The 22,907-nt window shown below is 42.9% G+C and overlaps 1 protein-coding gene across 1 annotated transcript; it reads left to right on the top strand.

The window, feature by feature from the left end:
* The first annotated feature begins 2,715 nt into the window (after nucleotides 1-2,715).
* On the top strand, nucleotides 2,716-8,235 carry ADGRF4 (adhesion G protein-coupled receptor F4). Its single transcript, XM_068412912.1, has 7 exons — nucleotides 2,716-2,793; nucleotides 3,755-3,791; nucleotides 3,934-4,094; nucleotides 4,666-4,956; nucleotides 5,698-7,062; nucleotides 8,055-8,096; nucleotides 8,195-8,235. The coding sequence occupies exons 1-7, from the start codon at nucleotides 2,716-2,718 to the stop codon at nucleotides 8,225-8,227; spliced, it is 2,007 nt and encodes a 668-aa protein (XP_068269013.1). The 3' UTR covers nucleotides 8,228-8,235.
* Nucleotides 8,236-22,907: the final 14,672 nt, after the last annotated feature.

Below are 22,907 nucleotides of genomic sequence, written 5' to 3'. Positions count from 1 at the left end.
CAAATGTCACAGATGAAGAGGGCAGCCAGGTGTGTGCCTGGCCCTTTGATGCTGTCAGATGGTGAGAGCTTGGAGTTCCCTAGATAGGAAAATGCATCTCTGCTCTGTCAGTGTAGGACCTCTTCTGTTTCAGCATCCTTTGTGCTGATCAGTATGTACTGGGGGGAAAACTGAGTGGCTTCTATCCAGGCTTGGTGGTTCAACGAGCTTTTTCATGTGTGCGTCTCCTGAAATCCAGCCATTGTCCTGCTTTGCCACTTTGCATTCGTTTCATGCTTTCGTGTTTTAGCTCACTGATTTTATTTTTTTAGTATATGGCTTAATCTACGTATACATCCAGTGATATCAGATCAGTGTCTCAATTCTGTTGAATCCACAGTAGCTGTTGATTTTGCCTTGGACGTGTATGGCATCTAATAATCAGATTTGATGTAACGCATTATTTTTTCCTTATTCCCTTTACTGGATTGTTTTTCTTCAGCAAATATGCCTGTAACAAGTTTCATCCCAGGAGATTAAGTTTATACCAAGGACCATGGAAAACTTCATGGAGGGAGCAGAGGCCTGAACCCTTCTGCAAAGCAAATAACACTTCAGTCTGGTCCTTGTTTCTCAGATTTGGATATCTGAGCGGCAAGAGCCTGGGTTTCCTACTTCACATGGCAGGTCTCATCAGGAACTGCACGAGGAGAGTAGCAGCACTGAACCCGGTGGAGATGATTAAATCACTTCAAACGGGACCCACAGGCTGAACTGCTTTAATAATCTCTCCACCTCGCAGTTGTAACAGGCTGCCCAGGGAGGTTGTGGAGTCTCCTTCTTTGGAGATATTCAAAACCCGCCTGGACGCAACCCTGTGCAACGTGCTCTGCGTGAACCTGCTTTAGCAGAGGGTTGGACTAGATGATCTCCAGAGGTCCCTTCCAACCCCAACCATTCTGTGATTAATTCAGTAACTTCCAGTGTTGGACAGATTTTTAATTTTTTTTTCCAGAAAAGATTCACAAATCATTCTCAGTAAAAAAGTTGATAACGATAAATGTCTGAAAGTCACCTTGCAAGCCCAGTAAGCACAGTCTTTGAGATGGGTTTAGCTGCTTTCTTATTAGCAAGCGGACTGTGTTCAAAGGCGAAAATGGATGTCTAAACATCTAAAAGATCACAGAATCACAGAATCACAGAATGTTAGGGATTGGAAGGGACCTCGAAAGATCATCTAGTCCAATCCCCCTGCCGGGGCAGGATTGCCTAGACCATATCACACAGGAACGCGTCCAGGCGGGTTTTGAATGTCTCCAGAGAAGGAGACTCCACAACCTCTCTGGGCAGCCTGTTCCAGTGTTCAGTCACCCTCACCGTAAAGAAGTTTTTCCTCATATTTAAGTGGAACCTCCTGTGTTCCAGCTTGCACCCATTGCCCCTTGTTCTGTCAAGGGATGTCACTGAGAAGAGCCTGGCTCCATCCTCTTGACACTTGCCCTTTACATATTTATAAACATTAATGAGGTCACCCCTCAGTCTCCTCTTCTCTAAGCTAAAGAGACCCAGCTCCCTCAGCCTCTCCTCATAAGGGAGATGTTCCACTCCCTTAATCATCTTCGTGGCTCTGCGCTGGACTCTCTCTAGCAGTTCCCTGTCGTTCTTGAACTGAGGGGCCCACAACTGGACACAATATTCCAGATGCGGCCTCACCAGGGCAGAGTAGAGGGGGAGGAGAACCTCTCTCGACCTACTAACCACACCCCTTCTAATACACCCCAGGATGCCATTGGCCTTCTTGGCCACAAGGGCACACTGCTGGCTCATGGTCATCCTGCTGTCTAGTAGGACCCCCAGGTCCCTTTCCCCTACGCTGGTCTCCAACAGCTCTGTCCCCAACTTGTACTGGTACATGGGGTTGTTCTTGCCCAGATGCAGGACTCTACACTTGCCCTTGTTATATTTCATTAAATTTCTCCCCGCCCAACTCTCCAGCCTGTCCAGGTCTCTCTGAATGGCTGCGCAGCCTTCCGGCGCGTCAGCCACTCCTCCCAGTTTTGTGTCATCAGCGAACTTGCTGACAGCGCACTCTAATCCCTCATCCAAGTCATTAATGAATATATTGAATAGAACTGGTCCCAGAACCGACCCTTGCGGAACTCCGCTAGACACAGACCTCCAACTGGACTCTGTCCCGCTGACCACTACTCTCTGGCTTCTTTCCTTCAGCCAGTTCACAATCCACCTCACTACCCGATCATCCAGACCACACTTCCCCAGTTTAGCTGCGAGGATGCTGTGGGAGACCGTGTCAAACGCTTTACTGAAATTGAGATAGACCACATCCACAGCTTTACCATCATCTATCCACCGGGTAACATCCTCATAAAAGGCTATCAAGTTGGTTGAGCATGACTTCCCGTTGGTGAAGCCATGCTGAGTGCCCCTAATGATCCCCCTATCCTTGATGTGCCTAGAGACAGCACCAAGAACAAGTTGCTCCATCACCTTTCCGGGGATGGAGGTGAGGCTGACCGGTCTATAGTTACCCGGGTCCTCCTTCCTGCCCTTTTTGAAGACTGGAGTGACATTCGCTTTCCTCCAGTCCTCAGGCACCTCTCCCGTTGCCCACGACTTAGCAAAGATGATGGAGAGTGGCCTAGCAATGACTTCCAAAGATGTCTAAACTTCTTTAACATACCTTTCTTCCAGGAGGAAAGCCGTAAATGCGAGGCGATGGATGTGAGGGTAGCCCACTGCCTGCTCCTTTGGGCTGTGCACTTCTTCCTGGCCTCACCACGTGCCGCTCTCAGGGTAAGTTTCACTAGACCAGGTTGCTCAAAGCCCCATCCAGCCTGGCCTTGAACACTGCCAGGGAGGGGGCAGCCACAGCTTCTCTGGGCAACCTGTGCCAGTGTCTCACCACCCTCGTAAAAAATTTCTTCCTCATCTGATCTAAAAGATTTAGAAACCCTCTTCCAGTTTGAAACCATTGCCCCTTGTCCTGTCACTACAGGAGAAAATACTTCGAAGTATTCAATACGTTCAATAAGCCAAGCAACCTCCAGCACAACTCCTGGAGTGTTAGAAATCTGCTATTCAGCCTGCTCTACCCAGCAATACCAGTGTGATTTCCAAGGCACCGCGTAGGCAGGCTTTGCTTTCAGGCTGACAGGGTTTGGGCTGATTGTAGATGATAGACCGTTTGACCAAGCAGGGAAAGCCAGGTCTGATCAGCCATTCTGATTGCATCTGGCTGTACGACATGCAGTCCCAGCAAGTGGTCCTGCCTGCAGAAGCCCAGTATGCCTGCCTGGGCTTGCTTATCAATCAGGAGAGGAACAAAGTGGCTAATTCTGTCAAGGGTAATTCTGTGCAGCTACAGCTCTATCTTATGGCAAAAGTCACATAGATCACATAGTCTCATCAACAAGTCACATTCTCATCAATGTGAGAAATACTGGAGAGCTTAATCCTGATATAGACTTTTTGGCTGAAGAATAACTGCTGGAGGTATGTGCAATCCTGGCCACTACCTCAGTGTATCACTTCAGTAGAAGGGTGCAAGTGGAGGCTTAATATAGAGAGGCAGACCATTAGTAGAGAGTTCTCAGTTGGTCTGTATGAGCTCTGCATTCTGGACCTCAAAAAGACTTCTGGACCTCAAAAGGACTATTTTGCCCTTGAAATCACCTTTCTAGTTTGTGCCAAGGAGTCATCTTTTACTTATTTATTTTAACATTCAATCTGCATTCCACTTTTCCTTATTTTTCAGGTTCTCAGTAAGGAATCAAAGACTGGTGATCAGCAAGGTACAGTGAACAGCTATGTGTCTTTCTAATTCTTTGTGAAATGTTATCAGTTATCAACACTTTACACCCCTGACACTCACCTCATGGACCATGGTATGCTGTCTTACACTTTATAACAATATCTTCTTGACTTGTTTTCCAGATGAGTGTATAAATCTCATTCCCTGCAAAGATAACGGAGCTATTTGTATTCAGCCTTGTTCTCCATCCTTCCATGGGGAGACAAGCTTTGTCTGCAAAGACAGAAAGTGGCAGATGTTCACAGATGCCTGTGCAAGCCTGGATATTCAGTCCCTTTTTCAGGTGAGGTAACTGTTATGCATCTACTTTGGCCTATGCTCATAATTTCTTGGAAAGACACCCCCTTCCTCCATGCCTTTTAAATCTTGAGCAAAGGGAAGAAGATGGGATCCTGAAACACAGGTTACTTTGGTAACAGTCTTTGACTTCCTCTTAAATCAAGTGATGGGAAATGAATTTCGGAAATTCCTGTGTGGAAACATAATTCAGAAATGAAATTGCCTTTTGTTCACTTGACTGATGTTCTTCACGTGGATCTAAACCAAGGTGATGAACCTGAGAAAAGTGCAATGCAATTATCTGTAATAAACAGATGATTCATGTTAAATTCTCCCCAACTACAAAATAAAGAACTTGTCACTTCAAGAATAAGGCACTGCATTTAGTTCTTGCTCCTTCCTTCATGTGTGTTGTACAAGCAAGACATTCTTCTCAGGTGAGCTGTGGTCCTGGGTTTCAGGCCATCCGGCACATTCACTGCACACCCCAGCACTGTACCTCTTGCCTGGTTGTAGCTGTAGCTTCATTTTCATTCTATTCATTAATTTTCTCAACTTTGTTTTCCTTCCTTCAGAGGATTTCTGAGCGTGAACTCATTCCAAGCTCTGAAGGTCATGTTGGTGTTGCTGGAGGACACCTTCCTTTTGTAGGGGAAGGAAAACCAGTGCATGGGAAGCCTGGAGATGGAGCAAAATATTTTGGTGGTGATGACCTTGGGAATAGCAACTGCCAAGCTGATTTTTCATGCATCATCCCAGATATCCTGTCTTCACCAGCCATTCCAGGAAACATTGCTGATATAGTGGAATTGCTAAAGAAGATTTCCCTGCTGTTATCAGAGAATGTCAATAGAGGGAAAATGCAGGTATTGACTTTTATGGGCTTCAAGAGGTATTTCTGAGTTTGCCAGAGCATCCATACAGTGTTTTGTCCTTATAGCCACTATCCAATCAAGTGGTGGCTGCAAGTCACGTGGAGATCACCTGGAAAGCGTTTCCAGAGAGGGCCATATTTTAGTGTCAGAGAAACTGTTTGACCTGCTCATGTATGGTGAAAATACTCTGTGGAATTTACTTTCTATAAAAGCAAAAGTTTTCAGGAACTGCTGTAATAGACATGGGAGAGCAGTACAAGGAAGAATTCATTTTTAAAGTATGACACCATAGGGAAGGCAACCTTGGAAATGCTGACCCACAGCTGTGTTGCCATGTGTTGCACAATGGAAACTGAAATCTTCCCCTGATGAACTCAGAAATCAGAGAGGTGGGGAAAGAAGTGTAGGGAGGGTGATGTAAGCAGACCTGCATAGCGGGTCAGTGTCAGGAATAGAACTTAGGTGTCCTGATTTTTGCTTTATACCTGCTTCTCCAAGCACCTTTTGAGCTATGATATGAGGAGGATAGGACAATTCTGGTAGTGACCATGCCGATGAGATATTTGGGTTTGACTGGGATGGATCATGGGAACCTGTTTATTGTCAAAGGAGAATATTCCCTTTATAGAAATCACTCTTGAATTAAATGAGCCTTTCTGGAGGCTCTGCCAGTGGAATAATAGTTGGTTTCTTTTAACGTAAAAATAACTTTTTTTTTCTTGTTTGTTTCAGAGTTACAGCAGGATAGCAAACCATATTCTGAACAGCTCCATCATTTCCAACTGGGCTTTTGTAAGGGACAAAAATGCCGGTTCGATATTACTGGACTCTGTGAATTTGTTTGCTGGGAGACTTCTTCTAAGGAATGGGTCGGAAAGCATACAGGAACACTTCATCTCTACAAAAGGCTACAGCATACATAAAAATACTTCAGGGAAGAGCTTTGATTTTTCTATGGAGTTCAATAACACAGGCAATATCACTGGGCACGTGGTCATTCCAGAAGAAGAGGTTTTGAAGTTACCCAAGACTTCCAAAGCCATCAGCATTGCGTTTCCAACGCTTGGAGCCATTATAGAAACCAGTCGGCTGGACCCTGGCTTTGTGAATGGAATGGTGTTATCGGTGTCTCTGCCAGAAGAGCTCCGGCGTATTTTGCTCACCTTCGAAAAGGTGAATAAACTGGAGAACGTCAAGGCTCAGTGTGTTGGGTGGCACTCTGCTGAAAGAAGATGGGATGACAGGGCATGCACAATGAAGTCGGACAACATCAGCAGTGTTGTTTGCGTCTGCAAGCATCACCATCGGACGTTCAAATCCTTCTCCATTTTGATGTCCCCCACCATGCTGCGAAATGCAGTGCTGGATTACATTACACGTGTAGGGTTAGGTCTTTCCATCTTCAGCTTGGTTCTCTGCCTTATCATCGAGACTGTTGTCTGGCATCATGTTACAAAAACTGAAATCACCTATATGCGCCATTTTTGTTTGGTCAACATTGCTACATCGCTTCTCATTGCTGATATTTTGTTCATCTTGGCAGCCATTTTGCACAATACAGCCCTAAACTACCAGTTGTGTGTAGCAGCCACTTTTTTCCTTCACTTTTTCTATCTTGCCTTGTTTTTTTGGATGTTTACCCTGGGTCTCTTGATTCTTTATGGATTATTATTAGTATTTTTTAAGATAACAAGATCTGTATTTATAGCTACAGCATTCTCTATTGGATATGGATGTCCCTTGGTCATATCTATCCTCACTGTTGCTATTACTGAACCAAAAAATGGATATTTAAGGAGTGGAGCCTGCTGGCTCAATTGGTATGAGACGAAAGCCCTTTTGGCCTTTGTTGTACCCGCTCTGAGCATCATTGTTGTGAATGTGATGGTGGTGGTGGTGGTTGTGGTGAAGACTGGGAGATCCTCTGTTGGAGAAGGCTGCAAGTCACAAGAGTTGAGCAACATGATCCGTATTAGCAAAAACGTTGCCCTTCTGACACCTCTTCTGGGTCTCACCTGGGGGTTTGGATTAGCAACGATTGTCGACAGTCACTCTCTGGCATTCCATGTTACGTTTGCGCTGTTGAACGCCTTCCAGGTAAACTCAGCGAGACTGGGAGTAGCATGTGCTCAGACTTTCATAGAATCATAGAATGGTTTGGGTTGGAAGGGACCTTAAAGATCATCCAGTCCAACCCCCCTGCCATGGGCAGGGTCACCTTCCACTACACCAGGTTGCTCAAAGCCCCATCCAACCTGGCCTTGAACACTGCCAGGGAAGGGTCAGCCACAGCTTCTCTGGGCAACCTGTTCCAGTGTCTCACCACCCTCACAGGAAAAAATTTCTTCCTAATATCTAATCTAAATCTGCCCTCTTTCAGTTTAAAACCATTACCCCTTGTCCTCGACTTTGCTGAACTTGGGAGAAGGTAGCAGCCCTAAGAGGGGCTAGCAGCTTGAGCTGTACATGGAAAACAGGATCTAAGCTTTCCTTTCAGCTCAACTGTTTTACACAGTGTGTGCACTAGGCATCCTGCGTTGACATAGTAGATGCAGATGGGTAATGGAACAAACTAGTTGGTGTAAAGTGTGATGAAGAATTAAGATGACGAATTTATGTTAAGCATAAAATACACTGGTTAATGTCCAGTAATTGCAAAGATGTCTCATCCTTATCACTTAACAAATACACGGAAAATTCTCGCTTGCCATTGAAGATGGTTTTAACTCATCAGTATAAATATCCAATGTTACATGACATACCGTTGGATACCCAGTCTGCCTCGGCTCTTCTTGGCTAATGCTGCTACTAAGTGGGTTGAGAAAGTCCTGGTATGTAACCCACCAGTCCAGTTCGTAATGAGAATTAGAATGGGTTATAAATCCATTCTTGACATTCCCAGAGAGCCCGTGTGACCTGGGTGGATAACCTCATTTTGCGCATTGCTATTATCTGAGTCATAGATTATGAGATCTATTACACTGACAAAAACATTATTTTATCTATCCTTAAGGAAATGACATCTAGAAGCATTTAAGAAAAATCATGTGGTTATGCTGGTTTTGTTAATTTTTTTTGCCATTTTTTAGGGATTCTTCATCCTGTTGTTTGGGACACTTCTGGACAGAAAGGTACTTGCGTCACTTCAGCACTTATTCTGGATTATATGAGCATTTTCTACGCTTTGAGAAACTGTTCCCTTTAATTTTTTTTTTTTTTAAATCTACAGACGAGAGAAGCCTTGAGGATGAACTGCCTTTAATCAAAGCGAAAGTGTAGTCTAGCAAAGGTAAAGATTTTTCCCCCCGCCCCCCTTAATGGACTAATTTAAAATTCATACCAGCTTCCACACCTTCTTATTTGTACATGGAGAGAATGGAACTATGCACTAAATCTTAGAGTTTAACATTTTTCTAAGGCAAGTGCTTGCTGAAGGAAATAGAGGTATCTCAAAAGTATGTTGAGGTTATTGAGCTTCTAAATATTAGAAGTGGCAATTCGTAGATTTTTATGAATTCTACATAACCTACTGCTGCAGTTACAAAATTAAAAATGGTTTTTTTAATCTAATCTCTTTACCTGTAGATATCAAAGCCCTTTAGATAGAGAATGCCTATGGCTTTTTTCCCATCTGTAAAATAGATCTACTTTAAGGTTACTGACTAAGTAAGGAACAGAATTAAGAGTCCAAAATCTCAATGTAATGACCTTATTTGCTGCCTTCATGAAAACATGGATCTGTATGACAGCAGGGCTGCTCCAGGATGTCAGAGGATTGTTCTGCTTCCAGCTGAACGTCAGCTCAGGATGGAAACCACTCAGAGCCCAGCCTGTACATTTGGTGCTAATCAATGTCGTGTACTCATAGGAGCTTGAGTTTTCTTGAATACCAGGATAACTCATTAAAAGGAAATGTTTAAACCTTAAGGAAACAACTGTGTTTCAGCAGCTTCCTAGCAAAACGTTGGCAGAATTGATATGTTGACATCATTGAGTTACTTACTGCTTCTGCCTCTGCTGGAAAACTTTTATCTGCTATTTGTTAGATTTCTTTTGGTACCAAGACTTTAATGGTTTCATGCTGTATTTATAAAAGGGAATCCCCTTCAGCTGCCTCACAAGAATCGTCTGCAGTGCTCCTGCTATCCACCAAAAGAAACTGTGTCAGTTCAGTTTGGACTTTGGAAAAATACAGTTATTTCCTTGCTTTTCTTCAGTCTAATTGTTAATCAGTCCTGATTCTAGTATTGAAAGCTGCAGACTGTCTTTTAGTGACAATGTGTCCAAATGTATTTGGTTTGTGAGGGAAAAAATAGAGGGGTTAAGGAAACTATACCTCCTTTCTGCTATTAGCATTGCCTAGTGTGCTTTGGGTCATTTGGTGCAAGACAGGCTGTATGTATGTACAACTTCTGATTCCTCCACATCCCTCCTTTCCAATTCGGTCTTCAGTTGCATCCAGCACTGCTGTTATGTGCTAAGTTTAAATGCAGTGCAGAAGGTTGTCTCTTAAAACAACCACAAAAAAACCCACCCAAAAACCCCAAACAAAAACCCCCTCCCACAACAAAACATAAACCAAAACAAAACACAAAAGTCAAAAACAAGTGACAAGACCAACCCAAAAACCTGTGCTAAAATTAACTATTTCCTACCTAGGAGAGGGAGAAGGGAAGTGTTTGAGATTGCTCCATATTTAATAAAGGGAGATTACAATTCCTGCTTTTACAGATCCGGGATCCAAATAACAGTGAAGATGTGAAACATCTTATCAGGTTGTAGGTCAGGATTGAAAGTTAAAGTTCTCTCAAGTCACAACGAACATAATATTCTGGAAATAACAGGTGGAAATATCACTGATTCCATTTGCTAAAAGTATTAAGTGATCTCACTTGGCAAAACTTGACGTGAAAACTGTGTCTGCATGTGCCTGAGAACTTGGGTCAATGTTGTCACTCACCTGGGTGGAAGACACCACATGCAGGTGTTTACCATTGCATAACAGAGAGGGGGAAGATGTTAGTCATCCACCTTTGTAAACTTGGGTGTAAATGTGGAACTCAACTTGTGAGAGCTGGAAAAGTTTGTCACACCTGAAATGATTGTGAAAAAAAAAAATCTTGTTTCAGAGAGCTTCAGAATGGGGTTGTGTATCTGGGGTTTTAATGGTGAGTATGTAAAACATCTAGAAGGGTTATGTAGACTCTTGCTTCAGGTCTCCTAGTTTCTCCAGACTCATAAGAGCCTTTCTTCTGGATTAGATTTTAAGATGGCCATATTATGGCGTTTCTCACAGGACTCTGAGACACCTCTTGTTTAAAATGGAACCTCCACGTACACGGATGATGTATCTAATCTGACCCGCTGTTTTATTTTCTCCTGGTCCTAGCAGTGGACAGTTTCTTCAGTGGATCTGACCAGTGAGAGGAAAAGGAGCACTTCTTACACAGAAATCCTGGTTTGAGATGAGCCAAAGTGACTGAGAAGCTCAGAGTGGGGACAGCACTGTCTTGGAGCACAACCACAGGAAGCATCATGAAAACCAGAAGAGAGAAGGCCCTGAACCTGCTCTCAGGAGCAGGAAACCATCAGTGTTGCTGCAACCCTTGGAGGAAACACTCTGATATGTGAAGGTTGTTTCTTACCTTTGAGAAAACTGCTGCGAGAAGAGTTTGTCCTCGTTTGCCATTTCAGTGCTTCAATTTCTTTCTTTTTTTTTTCCATGTCAGTGCAATAAGGAACTGTACAGCATGTGGGGCTGTTCTAAAATTATTTAATTTTTAATGTGATGTACAAATGTTGAGTGTTATCTAGCTGGTTTTGGCTGTCTTTTATCAAAAGTGATTCTGTTAGGTGGCACTGCATTCATCATTTCCTTCTGTCCTCCCAGACCGATGGACAACGTAACTCTATTTCTGCATTACAGCTGTTCTCTCCATCTCAATATTTGTTCTCTCCGTCTCAGCACTTGTGTGTCAGAGGAGTTTCACAAAGCCCTTTTTTGGTCGGTCAGGACAGAATTTTTATTCTTTTTCCAGTCCTGGAAGACAATGACAGACATAAAGAAGAAAGAGCACTCTGCAAATAATTAGTTCCTCTCTTTAGATGTGGGAAAGCAAGCTCTGAATATGCTTCAGAGTTGAATCAAGTGGATGGAGATCTCCCACGTCCCATGCAATGTGCTAGCCAAGGAAATGGTTCGTCTGTGTGAGATGGTGTATCTGGTTTCATTAGACAATCAGTCCTTGGTCTGAGAAACCCTTTCTAATGAAAGCTTTAATTAAAATGTTGTTGTCTCTTGTCAGGACAAATCAATGCTTTCAAACAGAAATAAAGTTGAAATTTTGTCGTTGTTTCTAATAAATGGTCCTTATCCTCCTCTGCCAAAAGGAGTAGATAAATGCTCCTTAAAGTTAGCTGGCATTACTCAAGTCAGAAATCACTCATCCCACTGTGGCTTCACATGCATTTGAAATATAGAAGATTTAATCAAAGCACTACTGTTTTATGTCATCAGCACCCCTTTACTGAAGAGGGAGAAAAACACCCTGGCAGATGAACTGTGGGATGTGGGGCATATGATATGTACTATGGAAAAACTCACAGCCTGATGTCTCAGGGGGTTACGCTGGGGCTCTGGAGGGTGATCTGGGGGGCAGAGCTCTGCCCTGCGCCACGAGACAGTTCTTGTCCCCAGGACTCTGTTACATCCTCACGTTTTTCTCTCCGATCTTTTTTCCTCATAGACTATAGTCTTGTTACAAGAGACTGTCGCTGCTCCTTTCATGCAGCGCATTTGCACGTTGGGGAGCTTTGATCAAATAGAGATAAAATCGGGCTTGTGTGCTGCTGTAACATAAGTTTAAAAAGACCGTTACCCCAAAGTCTGCTTCTTAGTGTCAAGGAGCACCTTCTGTGCTTTAGCTTCTTTCTCTCCTTGAAGCATTTAGAGGGTTTTTTTCTTTCCTTACCTTTCCCCCCATTAATAAGTTACATGTATCTTGGAGTTGTCTCTGTTAAACCTTTCTCAGCATCAGTAGCATCTCCTCTGAGTCCCTGCATGGCCTTTTTCACAGTAGTATCAGAGCCACGTGCCTCTCATGCTTGAGGGTTTTATTTCATTGTCGTGGTATTGTACACCTGATTTATGAACTGGCTACTGTATTTTAAAGAATAGTTCAAAGACTGACAGAGGATGTGTAGTGCCAGGTGAAGGTGTTGGTCAGTGTTCAGCATGCGTCCTTTGCAGCCGTGAACCCTTGTGCAGGTACATCTGTCACCTCTGAAGGAAAGGGACCACATTGTGCAGTTCGCAGCATGCAGAAAAGAACTGCTTTGCACCTGAATTTGCTGCAATATATTTAAAAAGACCTCCGTTTCCCACCACTATTTGAGACCACATTTAATTCAGCTGGTAGTTTTTGTTCGTTTGATTTACTGTTAACAGTGAAATTTTATTAATGAAAAGTTGGGATTTTTTGATAGCACCTGAAAATTTAAGAAAACTTGCCTCAGCCTAGCACCTTACCCTTCCCTCACATGTGCACACATGTTCATGTGAAACCACAGTCCATTAGAACTGCGGATTTATAGACAGTCTCAGATGAGACTTCCCATATTCTACACAACCCCTCCAAAATCCCAAGAAATGGAGAACAAGTCTTATGAGAAGCAGATGAGGGAACTGGGGTGGTTTAGTCTGGAGAAAAGGAGGCTGAGGGGAGACCTTATTGCTGTATACAAGTACCTGAAGGAGGTTGTAGCAGGACAGGTGTTGGTCTCTCCTCCCAGGTAACAAGCGATAGGACGAGAGGAAACGGCCTCAAGTTGCACCAGGGGAGGTTTAGGTTGGATATCAGGAAAAATTTCTTCACGGAAAGAGTTATTAAGCATTAGAACAGGCTGCCCAGGGAAGTGGTGGAGTCACCATCCCTGGAGGTATTTAAAAGACAAGTAGATGTGGTGCTTAGGGACATGGTTTAGTGGTGAACTTGGCAATGCTGGGTTAATGGTTGGACTTGATGATCTTAAAGGTCCTTTCCAACCAGAACGATTCTATGATTCTATTCTATGAAATTCGGCAGAAGTCTTGCCCAGGCAATAGCACTGTGAAAGGAATCTGTTTCATCTGCTGTTTGCTGAGAAAAGTATCTAAGCCATTTATGAAAGGGTTTTTGAAGTACAGTGCTTATTTTCAGAAGCTGGCGTGCAGCAGAGTGTTTTACCCTGTTTTATGATCATTTACCTATTTAAAAATAACTGGGGGCTTACAGAGAACCAATTAATGGTACAGGATGAGAATAAGCACTGAAGTTTTGTTTTTAATACCCCAAAATTAAACTGACCAGGAGCATTTCATGAATAAATGTTTTTGAGAGGTGAAAGCTGTAGCTGTCCTCTATGGATTGAGAACTGGTATTTCTTTAGATGCCATGGGCTGATGGCCCAGTTCTAATTGTGGCTAGAGGGGGAAAAAAAATCACTAGAGTTGGAATTCTGCCAGTTTCCCAAATTATTAATGTAGCAAGAGCTTAATAATGTCAGTGTTGAATGGATCAGATAGACCCCTTGATGTGCAGGAGCTTGTTTTGGAGCTGTTCCACCCTGCCTGCCAAAGTGGTCAGGCTTGAAAACCCCAAGTTCTCTTCTTCACAAGGTGTCACAATTAATGGGACAACCCATTGTTTTCCATAGACTTGCAGCACTGATTGTGTGGCCAAGCATAGAGAGATGGCAGATCTCCTTGGTCAGGCACGTAAAACTGAATTTTCTTGCGTCAAGGTTGACACCAAAATAAGTTATTGGGCAGAACATTAATTTACCTCAAATACTTCAAGTTTTGTGTTGCCTTTCCAGGGACAGGCGATTTTCTTCCTCTTTTTCTATCTAGCACAGGCATCTCCTTCACGGTTGATGAATCAAAAGAGAGGAAGAATCCAAACCAGCAGAGTCTTGGCAGGCTGTTAATAAGGCTTCTGAGCTGCCCCATGACATGTGTGTATAGTAGATGCTTGCCTGCACCACGAGACTTGGCACTGCTAGCTCCAGGCACGCTTCCAGCCTGCTGCCCACGGCTACAAGAACCAGTGGGTGCTTGACCTGTGGTCCTTCGCAAACGCATTGGATGGCTCTGGGACTGGCTCGCTGGTTGGCCTCGCTGAGAAGTGTCATGGTGCTCTGTGGTCAGTCTGCTTGGCTCTAGGTGTTAATGGTATATGTTGCTAGACAAGCGGGGTTTGTAGGGTAATGTCCCTCCCAAAGTTAAATATCATTTCAGGGTTGGGGGGGAAAGCACAGTTTTGGACATGCAGCACTTTTTCATCTCTGGCCTCACAGTGAAGATGCACCTAAAATCTCTTGTGGGTGTGCTCCTGGGAGAGAGCTCCTGGGAGAGAGCCCCTGGAGAGCACTGCCTCCTTCTCTGGCTCCGGTTTCAATGTTTTCTTTAGGCTTATAGTGCTATGTAAAGATATTTTTAGCACATCTGTGAATACGATTGGGTCAAAATTACAAAACCAACAGTATTCCCCCTCCCTGACCCCCAGGTCAGATGTCCCATTTGTGTCCTGTAGGCAGGGTGATGCTGATGACTTAGGTTACAATTTCTAACATATTCTGCGCTATAAACCAGGGGTTTTTTTTGTTTTCATTCTCCCAAGGGGGACATAACATTAAATGCCATTGGAGTTGTATATAATTTTAACTTTTCTGTTATCTTTTGATGTAATCAAATCTTTCCATGGTTTTGCTCTGAACGCTGTAGTTAGAGGTGTTTTTCTTGAACAACTTCCATCTGGGTGTAACAGAGAAACCTTTCTAATGGTGTAAAGTTTGTAAACTTGTTTACGTGTAATCTACATTTCAGGTCAGATTTGGTTGGACACCATGTTCCTTCAGGCCCCTCAGATTGCCATTGTATCTGAAACCCAGCCTGACTTTAGTGACACCTTGAGGCTTCTTCAAGCTTTGGGAAAATGTGCATGCCTCTTCTCATTTTACAAAAATAGCTCATCTGTCAGTAATTACTGCAGCCACGTGCTAAGATCATTCTATTTCACACCTGGGAAAAGTCATCTTAGGTCAATTTATTTACTGAACTGCAGCCAATAAATGGAATTGCACTTTTATTTGCTCAGCAGTGCTAAACTTGAAAAGCCCAGTGCTCTCTTGCTTGCTTAAGCGTCAGTGTTTAATTCTATCTCTTCAACCCACATTACAAAGGCAAGTGTATGGTCCTGCACCTAGGGAGGAATAACCCAATGCACAAGTACAGGATGGGGGTTGACCTGCTGGAAAGCAGCTCTGCGGAGAAAGGCCTGGGAGTTTTGGTGGACAACAAGTTCCCCATGAGCCAACAATGTGCCTTTGTGGCCAAGAAGGCCAATGGTGTCCTGGGGTGCATTAGGAAGAGTGTGACCAGCAGGTCGAGGGAGGTTCTTCTCCCCCTCTACACTGCCCTAGTGAGGCTACACTTGGAGTAACTGTGTGCAGTTCTGGGCCCCCCAGTTCAAGAAAGACCAGGAACTACTGGAGAGAGTCCAGCAAAGGGCTACAAAGATCATCAGAGGACTGGAGCATCTCTCTTATGAGGAGAGGCTGAGGGAGCTGGGTCTGTTTAGCCTGGAGAAGACTGAGGGGGGATCTTATCAATGCTTACAAATACTGTAGGGGTGGGTGTCAAGGGGATGGGGCCAGACTCTTCTCAGTGGTGCCCAGTGACAAGACAAGGGGCAACGGGCACAAACTGAAACATGGGAAGTTCCATCTCGATATGAGAAAAAACTTATTTGAGGGTGACAGAGCACTGGAACAGGCTGCCCAGGGAGGTTGTGGAGTCTCCTTCTCTGGAGATATTCAAAATCTGCCTGGACGCGACCCTGTGCAACGTGCTCTGGGTGAACCTGCTTTGGCAGGGGGTTGGACTAGATGATCTCCAGAGGTCCCTTCCAACCCCAACCATTCTGTGGTTCTGTGCTGGAGTCCTGGACTCAGGATCCTACATGATACCAGAGTATAAGTTAATAATAATGATAACGCTATTAACTCAAAGCTTCCTCTTGAATATTTTTCATTAGGCATGTGTTTATGAAATTACACTCTGAAAGGTGTTGGTGGCAGGTAAGAGAAATATTTATAAATATGTACCTGCTAAACAAAAGTCATTGCCTCATGTAGTTCTAGGTAGAAGTGACGTGATTTAGTAGCGTAAGATGATCTTACACTGCAGGCAGAAAAGCAGGTGATTGACAATCACTTACCAAAATTCTCAATTGTTAATTTTGCTGATACAAGGTGAAAAAGGTATCCTACAGACACTATGTCTGGAGTCATGTGTTTCTATGAAAGAAACTCTGTTAAAAATTACATTATTTTCAACTGGTGAACTCTGGGCTTGAACTCTAGTTAGCTTGATATGATTTGACATAACTAAATCATTGTTTCCAGGAAATAAAAACAAGTCATGTGTCTCAGAGACAGATCTTATGACAACGTAAATAAAAGAAAATAGTATGAAACAAATTCTTGGGTTATTCAGGGTAAACGTATGATTTCCTCAATGCTTTATTGCTGTTTTCAGAGCAAAGTTATTTTATTGGTGCAGTAAAGATAAACCAGACAAACAAGAAAAACAGAAAATAAATGTAATGAGCTTTCCTCAGTTCTCTTGTACAACAGTGCAATCGTCCTAATAAGTAAATAAAAACTTAAAGTTTGAAGGAGAAACTGGAGCACTTGTTGAATATTTTCTTTGCCCTGATGTAAAGAAGTCTGAAGCTTCAGTTGTTTTGCTTTTATAGCGAGATCACCTTGGCATTCATTCAACCCAGTTTCTGTACAAGTTAGGAATGAAGAAAGCACCAGTGCAACAAAATACCAATTTGGAAAATAGCATTCGAGGAAAGTTCCATCTGAATTTCAACTTTCTTCTGGTCTTTTCCTGGGCTATTCACTGAACCTAAAGCCGTTCTTGAAGAATTATTGTTAGTGTAATAATTTTGTGGTGTTCCAGTTGTGTTGCTTCTCTCGTGAAAGGTAACTGGAAGACACCGATTCTACCAGTTTTGAGGAAGCTTTTGCCTATGAAGTTTCCTGGGCAGGGTCAGTCTGTCTGCACACTGGACGTTCACTTCTGAGCCAACGTGTTAGGGCAGCTTGAGGAGCAACTTTGCTGTCAACAGACTCATTGTGTGCTGCTGTAAGTTTTTTCCTCCAAAGATTAACCCTAAATACAAAACTCTTAATTCTGTCTGGGTTGCATACCTCTGTAGCATCTTTCAGATGAAGGTTATGATTTTATTTTCTCAAGCAACAGGCTTCTCAGTGCATTGACTTTAAATTTTTTACTAAGATGCTGTAAAGATAGGAAGTGGTGGATTTATTTGTGGATGAAAGATATTTCTTTGGCTTTATCACCAGACTTAAAGGTGTGTGTGTGTATGTGCATGTATCAAAATACATTATATAGCCTTTCTAGGCACAGGAAACAATAAATCTGTCCATGCACTATCAAGAGAGGCTATGCATGGAATAAATTCTTTTGTTTGTTAACATCTTTATAGGGCTTTGGATATGCAGAGCTATTAAAAATAAACCACTGAAGTGAAATATCTCTGATAGAATTAAAATTTACCAAGTTGTGGCCAGCAGAAAAGATGTGATATCTGTGCGAGCATGCATGGCTGGGGCTACAGAGTTATGCAATGTCTAAGAGAAAGAGGAGGAAAAACATAAATTTCCTTGTTCTAATTTTTTATCATCAAAGATACAGACAGTAGCTCCTCGCAGAGGTTGAGGTGAGGGCAAGAATTTTCCCCTAAAGGCTGACTGAAGGATTTTAAAAATGGAAATCATGAGGAAGAATGAAAATGTGGAAACACTATGGAAAAAAAAATAAACCCAAAGCATTTTGCTTGTAAAGAAATCATTACTTTCGTTAAAAAACTGAATGTTTTAGAGGTTTGCTGTTTTATTTACAACAAAAAAAGCAGTTTTCTGGGTGGAGCAGAAGGACCTTCTGCCCCCTCTGAAATGGTCCACCAGAAGAACTGAAAGCAATTTCTTTATGTAAAAAAGATAATTAAAACAATTCTTGTGTATCCTTTGGCAGTGTTGAATCTGAGATGAAAATCTGACTTTGAATCCTCTTCCAATATTTCCTGTCTGTAGTGTGAACCCGATAATGACTTTTCTTACCATTTTTACTTGCTGCTTTTGCCACCACAGGAACTTTCTGACACACTTTCAGGTGGGCTGTGTTTTTAGTTTTTTCTCAGCTCTCGGCTTGTTTACGCATGTGTCCTCACTACAGCACTAACAGCCATCTCTGAAACATCTTTTCCTGATGGGTTGTGAGCTGAGCACCTTTGGAAACGGCCGGTCTGACTCTCCATCGCGTTGAGAGCACCGTGCTAATGCCATGTAAAGCCAGAGATGAGCAAAGGGCAGGGCGAGCATCCCCACGGTGAGGGAACGGCGCCCAATTAAAAGTTTGGGCTGCTTGTGTGACCTTGATAAAAGCGGTTTTTAAAAGTCAAAGCCATCTTGCTCAGCACATTCACACTTTCTTTTTCCTGACCAGACAGCCACTGAAGGTGCAAGTATAATGGAATCTGTCATTTTAATGTCATAGATTTTCCCCCTCTTTCATCGGTGTTAGCACAGACCCGTGGGGAATTTGCAGTGTGAGGTCTGAGCTCTCCATCCCGTGAAGCACCTCATCTGTCAACCAGAGTCATCTGCACAAGGGAAAACCAGAAGGTAATTTTTTTAAACCACAAAAATACATATCCAAAGGGGTGATACAAACAAACACCCAAACTTGCCCTCTTTATTGACCAGATCCTAAACCAAAATGACAGGTTTTTCATCCCTGGGACCATGACATAAGCTTAAATCTTCTCTCCAGATATTAACAATTCTGGAGAGATATTAGAGATCGACATAGTTTCAGATCTTATCCAGGTTATTTATGTCAGTCATATAACCACATAAGTTTGCTAGAAAAATACAGGGAATGTGTATTCTCCCCAGTAAAACAATTCTCCTTCTCACCGAGCCCAGCTCTTCACCAGGATAGCGCAGTGGAAAGCATGCATGAGATTATTAAATCTAGCCCATTTTCAATAATTTGTTATCATCATCTTGTCTGTATGTATGCAGGGTAATAATCCATGCTCACTGCTAAGCATCTCCTACACGACCCAAATATACCAGGAATAGCACTAATAAGCACCATCCCCTCTATCAGGATGTGTAGAGATGATTTAATGGCATCTACAGCTCTTCTTGCCTTTACCATTGGGCAGAAAAAACTTCCTTTGGTGAGCCAAAAGGTGCAACCTGACAGCATTAAGCCGCTTACCTTAAAACGGTGCATTTATTTCACAATGTTTGTCGAAGAACTTGCATTGTACAAAAAGGCAACAAACCCCAGCTGAGCTGGGGAGTTTGCAGGGCTTACAGACTTGACATCTTCGAATTGGATGGTGGACCTTACACAAATATCGGTACAGATGGTAATTTTTAATTTCATGTATAGCATGATACTACTGGTATGAAATGTGTTGCAAATTTAGCTGTGTTTTACTGAGAAGTTTCAGAAATCTCTGGTATCTGCAATTGGCTTTGTGTTTTCTGTAAATATTGACCTAACTGGTTGGAGTAAGGCTGATGAGGTGAAGACCCCAAGCCACATCTAGCTCAGGAAAAAAGTTCACCCGACCTCCAACCTGCACCTTGCCATCCTCTCCCTGGGACTCTCACATGCAGATTATTGCCTTTTTCCACAGGGAAATTTGGAGGAAATAATAGAGAAATTTGCAAATGGAGGAATTTGCAGCTGAGTACTTTCCTCTCCGCTTTTGGCAGGGGCCCTTCTGGCCCTTCCTCAGCTGTATGACTGATTGTGCAGCATTATATGAGCAAAATGCAATTGCCCTGGAAAAAACATATGTTTGTTTTGCCCTACTGCAGGGAAGAGCCTGGTAATGCTCCAGGGGTATAACTGCATTTTTCTCCCATGAGCAGGCATGTACACTAAGTATATCTGCTGGTACTATGGGTATGGGCCAGATAATGGACAGGGAGAATCGCAGAAGGAAGAGGAAGACAGTCCTGGATCATCTGTACAAGAAGCTATATGGCCAGTACATATGGATTTGTTAATTTTTGGTGTGGATGTTGTTCAGTTGAGTCATGAATCATCCTTCTGCATTCTGACCTATGATTAAAATTTCAAAAAATGACAGAACAAAGAGTTTGAGTAAAACTGGAGCCCTATTCTGTATTTCATGTCACCAATGTTTTGTGGAAAAAGGTCGGGTTCTTTTCAATTTGTGAACATTTTTATAAACACTTTATGAAAACAGTAAGTCTGCAGTCTCCCTATGAATGCGTTCATTTTCAGATTTACTTGCTACCAGAACTCAACTTGCATAGCTATATTCTGCTGAGCTCCTCACTGATGTCAACTGGGCTGTGCTTGGTAAATGCCCAGAGAGAATTTGGTGAATTTCACAGAATCACAGAATCACAGAATGTTAGGGATTGGAAGGGACCTCGAAAGATCATCTAGTCCAATCCCCCTGCCGGAGCAGGATTACCTAGATCATATCACACAGGAACGCGTCCAGGCGGGTTTTGAATGTCTCCAGAGAAGGAGACTCCACAACCTCTCTGGGCAGCCTGTTCCAGTGTTCGGTCACCCTCACCGTAAAGAAGTTTTTCCTCATATTTAAGTGGAACCTCCTGTGTTCCAGCTTGCACCCATTGCCCCTTGTCCTGTCAAGGGATGTCACTGAGAAGAGCCTGGCTCCATCCTCATGACACTTGCCCTTTACATATTTCTAAACATTAATGAGGTCACCCCTCAGTCTCCTCTTCTCTAAGCTAAAGAGACCCAGCTCCCTCAGCTTCTCCTCATAAGGGAGATGTTCCACTCCCTTAATCATCTTCGTGGCTCTGCGCTGGACTCTCTCTAGCAGTTCCCCGTCCTTCTTGAACTGAGGGGCCCACAACTGGACACAATATTCCAGATGCGGCCTCACCAGGGCAGAGTAGAGGGGGAGGAGAACCTCTCTCGACCTGCTAACCACACCCTTTCTAATACACCCCAGGATGCCATTGGCCTTCTTGGCCACAAGGGCACACTGCTGGCTCATGGTCTTCCTGTTGTCCACTAGGACCCCCAGGTCCCTTTCCCCTACGCTGGTCTCCAACAGGTCTGCCCCCAACTTGCAATTCGCACCCACAAACTCTCAACTCGCTCCTGATCCGCCCCTGGACAGAACTCAATACATTCTAGCTGCTCACTCACATAAAGAGCAACTCCACCACCTCTCCTTAGTGGCCTGTCTTTCCTGAACAGGACATAGCCATCCATGACCACATTCCAGTCATGCGAGGCGTCCCACCAAGTCTCTGTGATTGCCACTAAATCGTAGCCCCCCGACCGAACACGGATTTCCAACTCCTCCTGTTTATTCCCCATGCTGCGCGCATTGGTGTACAGGCATTTCAGGGAGCGAGCTGAGCACACCGATTTCACCCCAGGGGGATGGGAGGCCTCCTGGTCTACAGTTTAGCAGTACAGTTTTGCCACAGATTGTAGATGTAACATGAATAACAAGTATCATCTCCAGTTCTGCTTCCTGCATTGTGGGCAATTATGAGCAGATGTTTTAGAAGCCCAGTTACTCCTCCCTTGCTCCATTTTTTTCTTTGACACCTGTATTTGTTCCAGGCGCTTCCTACATGGAGTAACTGATACCAATTTTGTACCTGCCTGGCTGAAGCTTTAACTCGAATTTAGTCAAAGTGTGTCTAATCTAAAAAAATGCCCAACACACACTTTCTAATTAATCCACAACCTTCCTTCCTTCCACACGCTGTCTAATTAATTCACAACCTTCATTCTCTCCACACTTGACACATTCTTCTCTTTTTCTTAATATCAAGATATGATTTTGCTGATTTGCCTCTAGCATTAAATGTACTCTCACAAAATCACCTTGTCTTAATTATTTTCCTTGATTTTCTGTGCTATTTGGGATTTTATGAAACCTCTTTCATTGGGGCTGTCTGTTGTGCTATAAGATGTAATCATGTATTAAGGAAAAACGTTTAAAGAAATTCCTCAGGGAGAATAATGGAAACATCTTTTTGTCTTAGCAAGTTAACGCGTGACTTCACTTTTGCACATGTAAAATGGCTGCATCAGTGAAACATTTTATGCTGTTGGTATTGCACAGCCGTGTCCCTTGTACTAAGACACATTAGAAATGGTTTATTTGTTTTCATTGGAAATGGGAGGTGATGTGACTTTGTCCTAGTATTATCTGATTTCTCTTTAGGGGAAAATGTCAGTGTGACTTGATTAAATTAGCATTCTTGAGGCAATATATCTGACTGAACTTTTCTCAGAAAAATCACACATATGTACTGATCGTCTTGAACTTTAGCATAAATTTGGCATGCACTAATTTTGCTGGCAAATTGTTAATTAAACAAACCTTAATTATGTTTGGCAAAACCATGAAAAGCCAATTACAGAGGTATAGACAAGTATCTCTTTCTTTAGTATTCTCTATGATGACCTGGGAACAGTAATCTTGGAAACTTAGAAATATTATAGCTATATTTCAGCACTCCAGAAATCTCAAGGAGATTGAATGGGAAGGAGGCACCCTGAAATTAAATGGATGGTATCATAGAAATAGAAAATCATTACTTAAATAATATTAAAATTAATTTGGGGTGTAAGGAGAAAACATTTCTGTGCGATGTCTGTGAGTCTTTAATCAAATAGTACAGTTGTGTGAGAACAAGAAAGAAAAATTTACCTGTATCTTTCTGCTCCAGAGGGTTTAAGAGTAGTCTCTTTAGGTTTACAATCTGAAGTAAGAAACAAGCCTTACAGTGTCCTAACAAGTGATTCAGAAACA

The sequence above is a fragment of the Nyctibius grandis genome, chromosome 1 (genome assembly GCF_013368605.1).
Source record: "Nyctibius grandis isolate bNycGra1 chromosome 1, bNycGra1.pri, whole genome shotgun sequence".
Lineage (NCBI taxonomy): Eukaryota > Metazoa > Chordata > Aves > Nyctibiiformes > Nyctibiidae > Nyctibius > Nyctibius grandis.
This window is presented reverse-complemented; position numbering and strand designations above follow the sequence as displayed.

Excerpts from the sequence above, each read along its gene's own strand:
- ADGRF4 (XM_068412912.1), top strand. The coding sequence starts at position 2,716 with ATGGATGTGAGGGTAGCCCACTGCCTGCTCCTTTGGGCTGTGCACTTC. Across the intron at positions 7,063-8,054 it reads CGCTGTTGAACGCCTTCCAG|GGATTCTTCATCCTGTTGTT; the intron begins GTAAACTCAGCG and ends GCCATTTTTTAG. Across the intron at positions 8,097-8,194 it reads GGACACTTCTGGACAGAAAG|ACGAGAGAAGCCTTGAGGAT; the intron begins GTACTTGCGTCA and ends TTAAATCTACAG.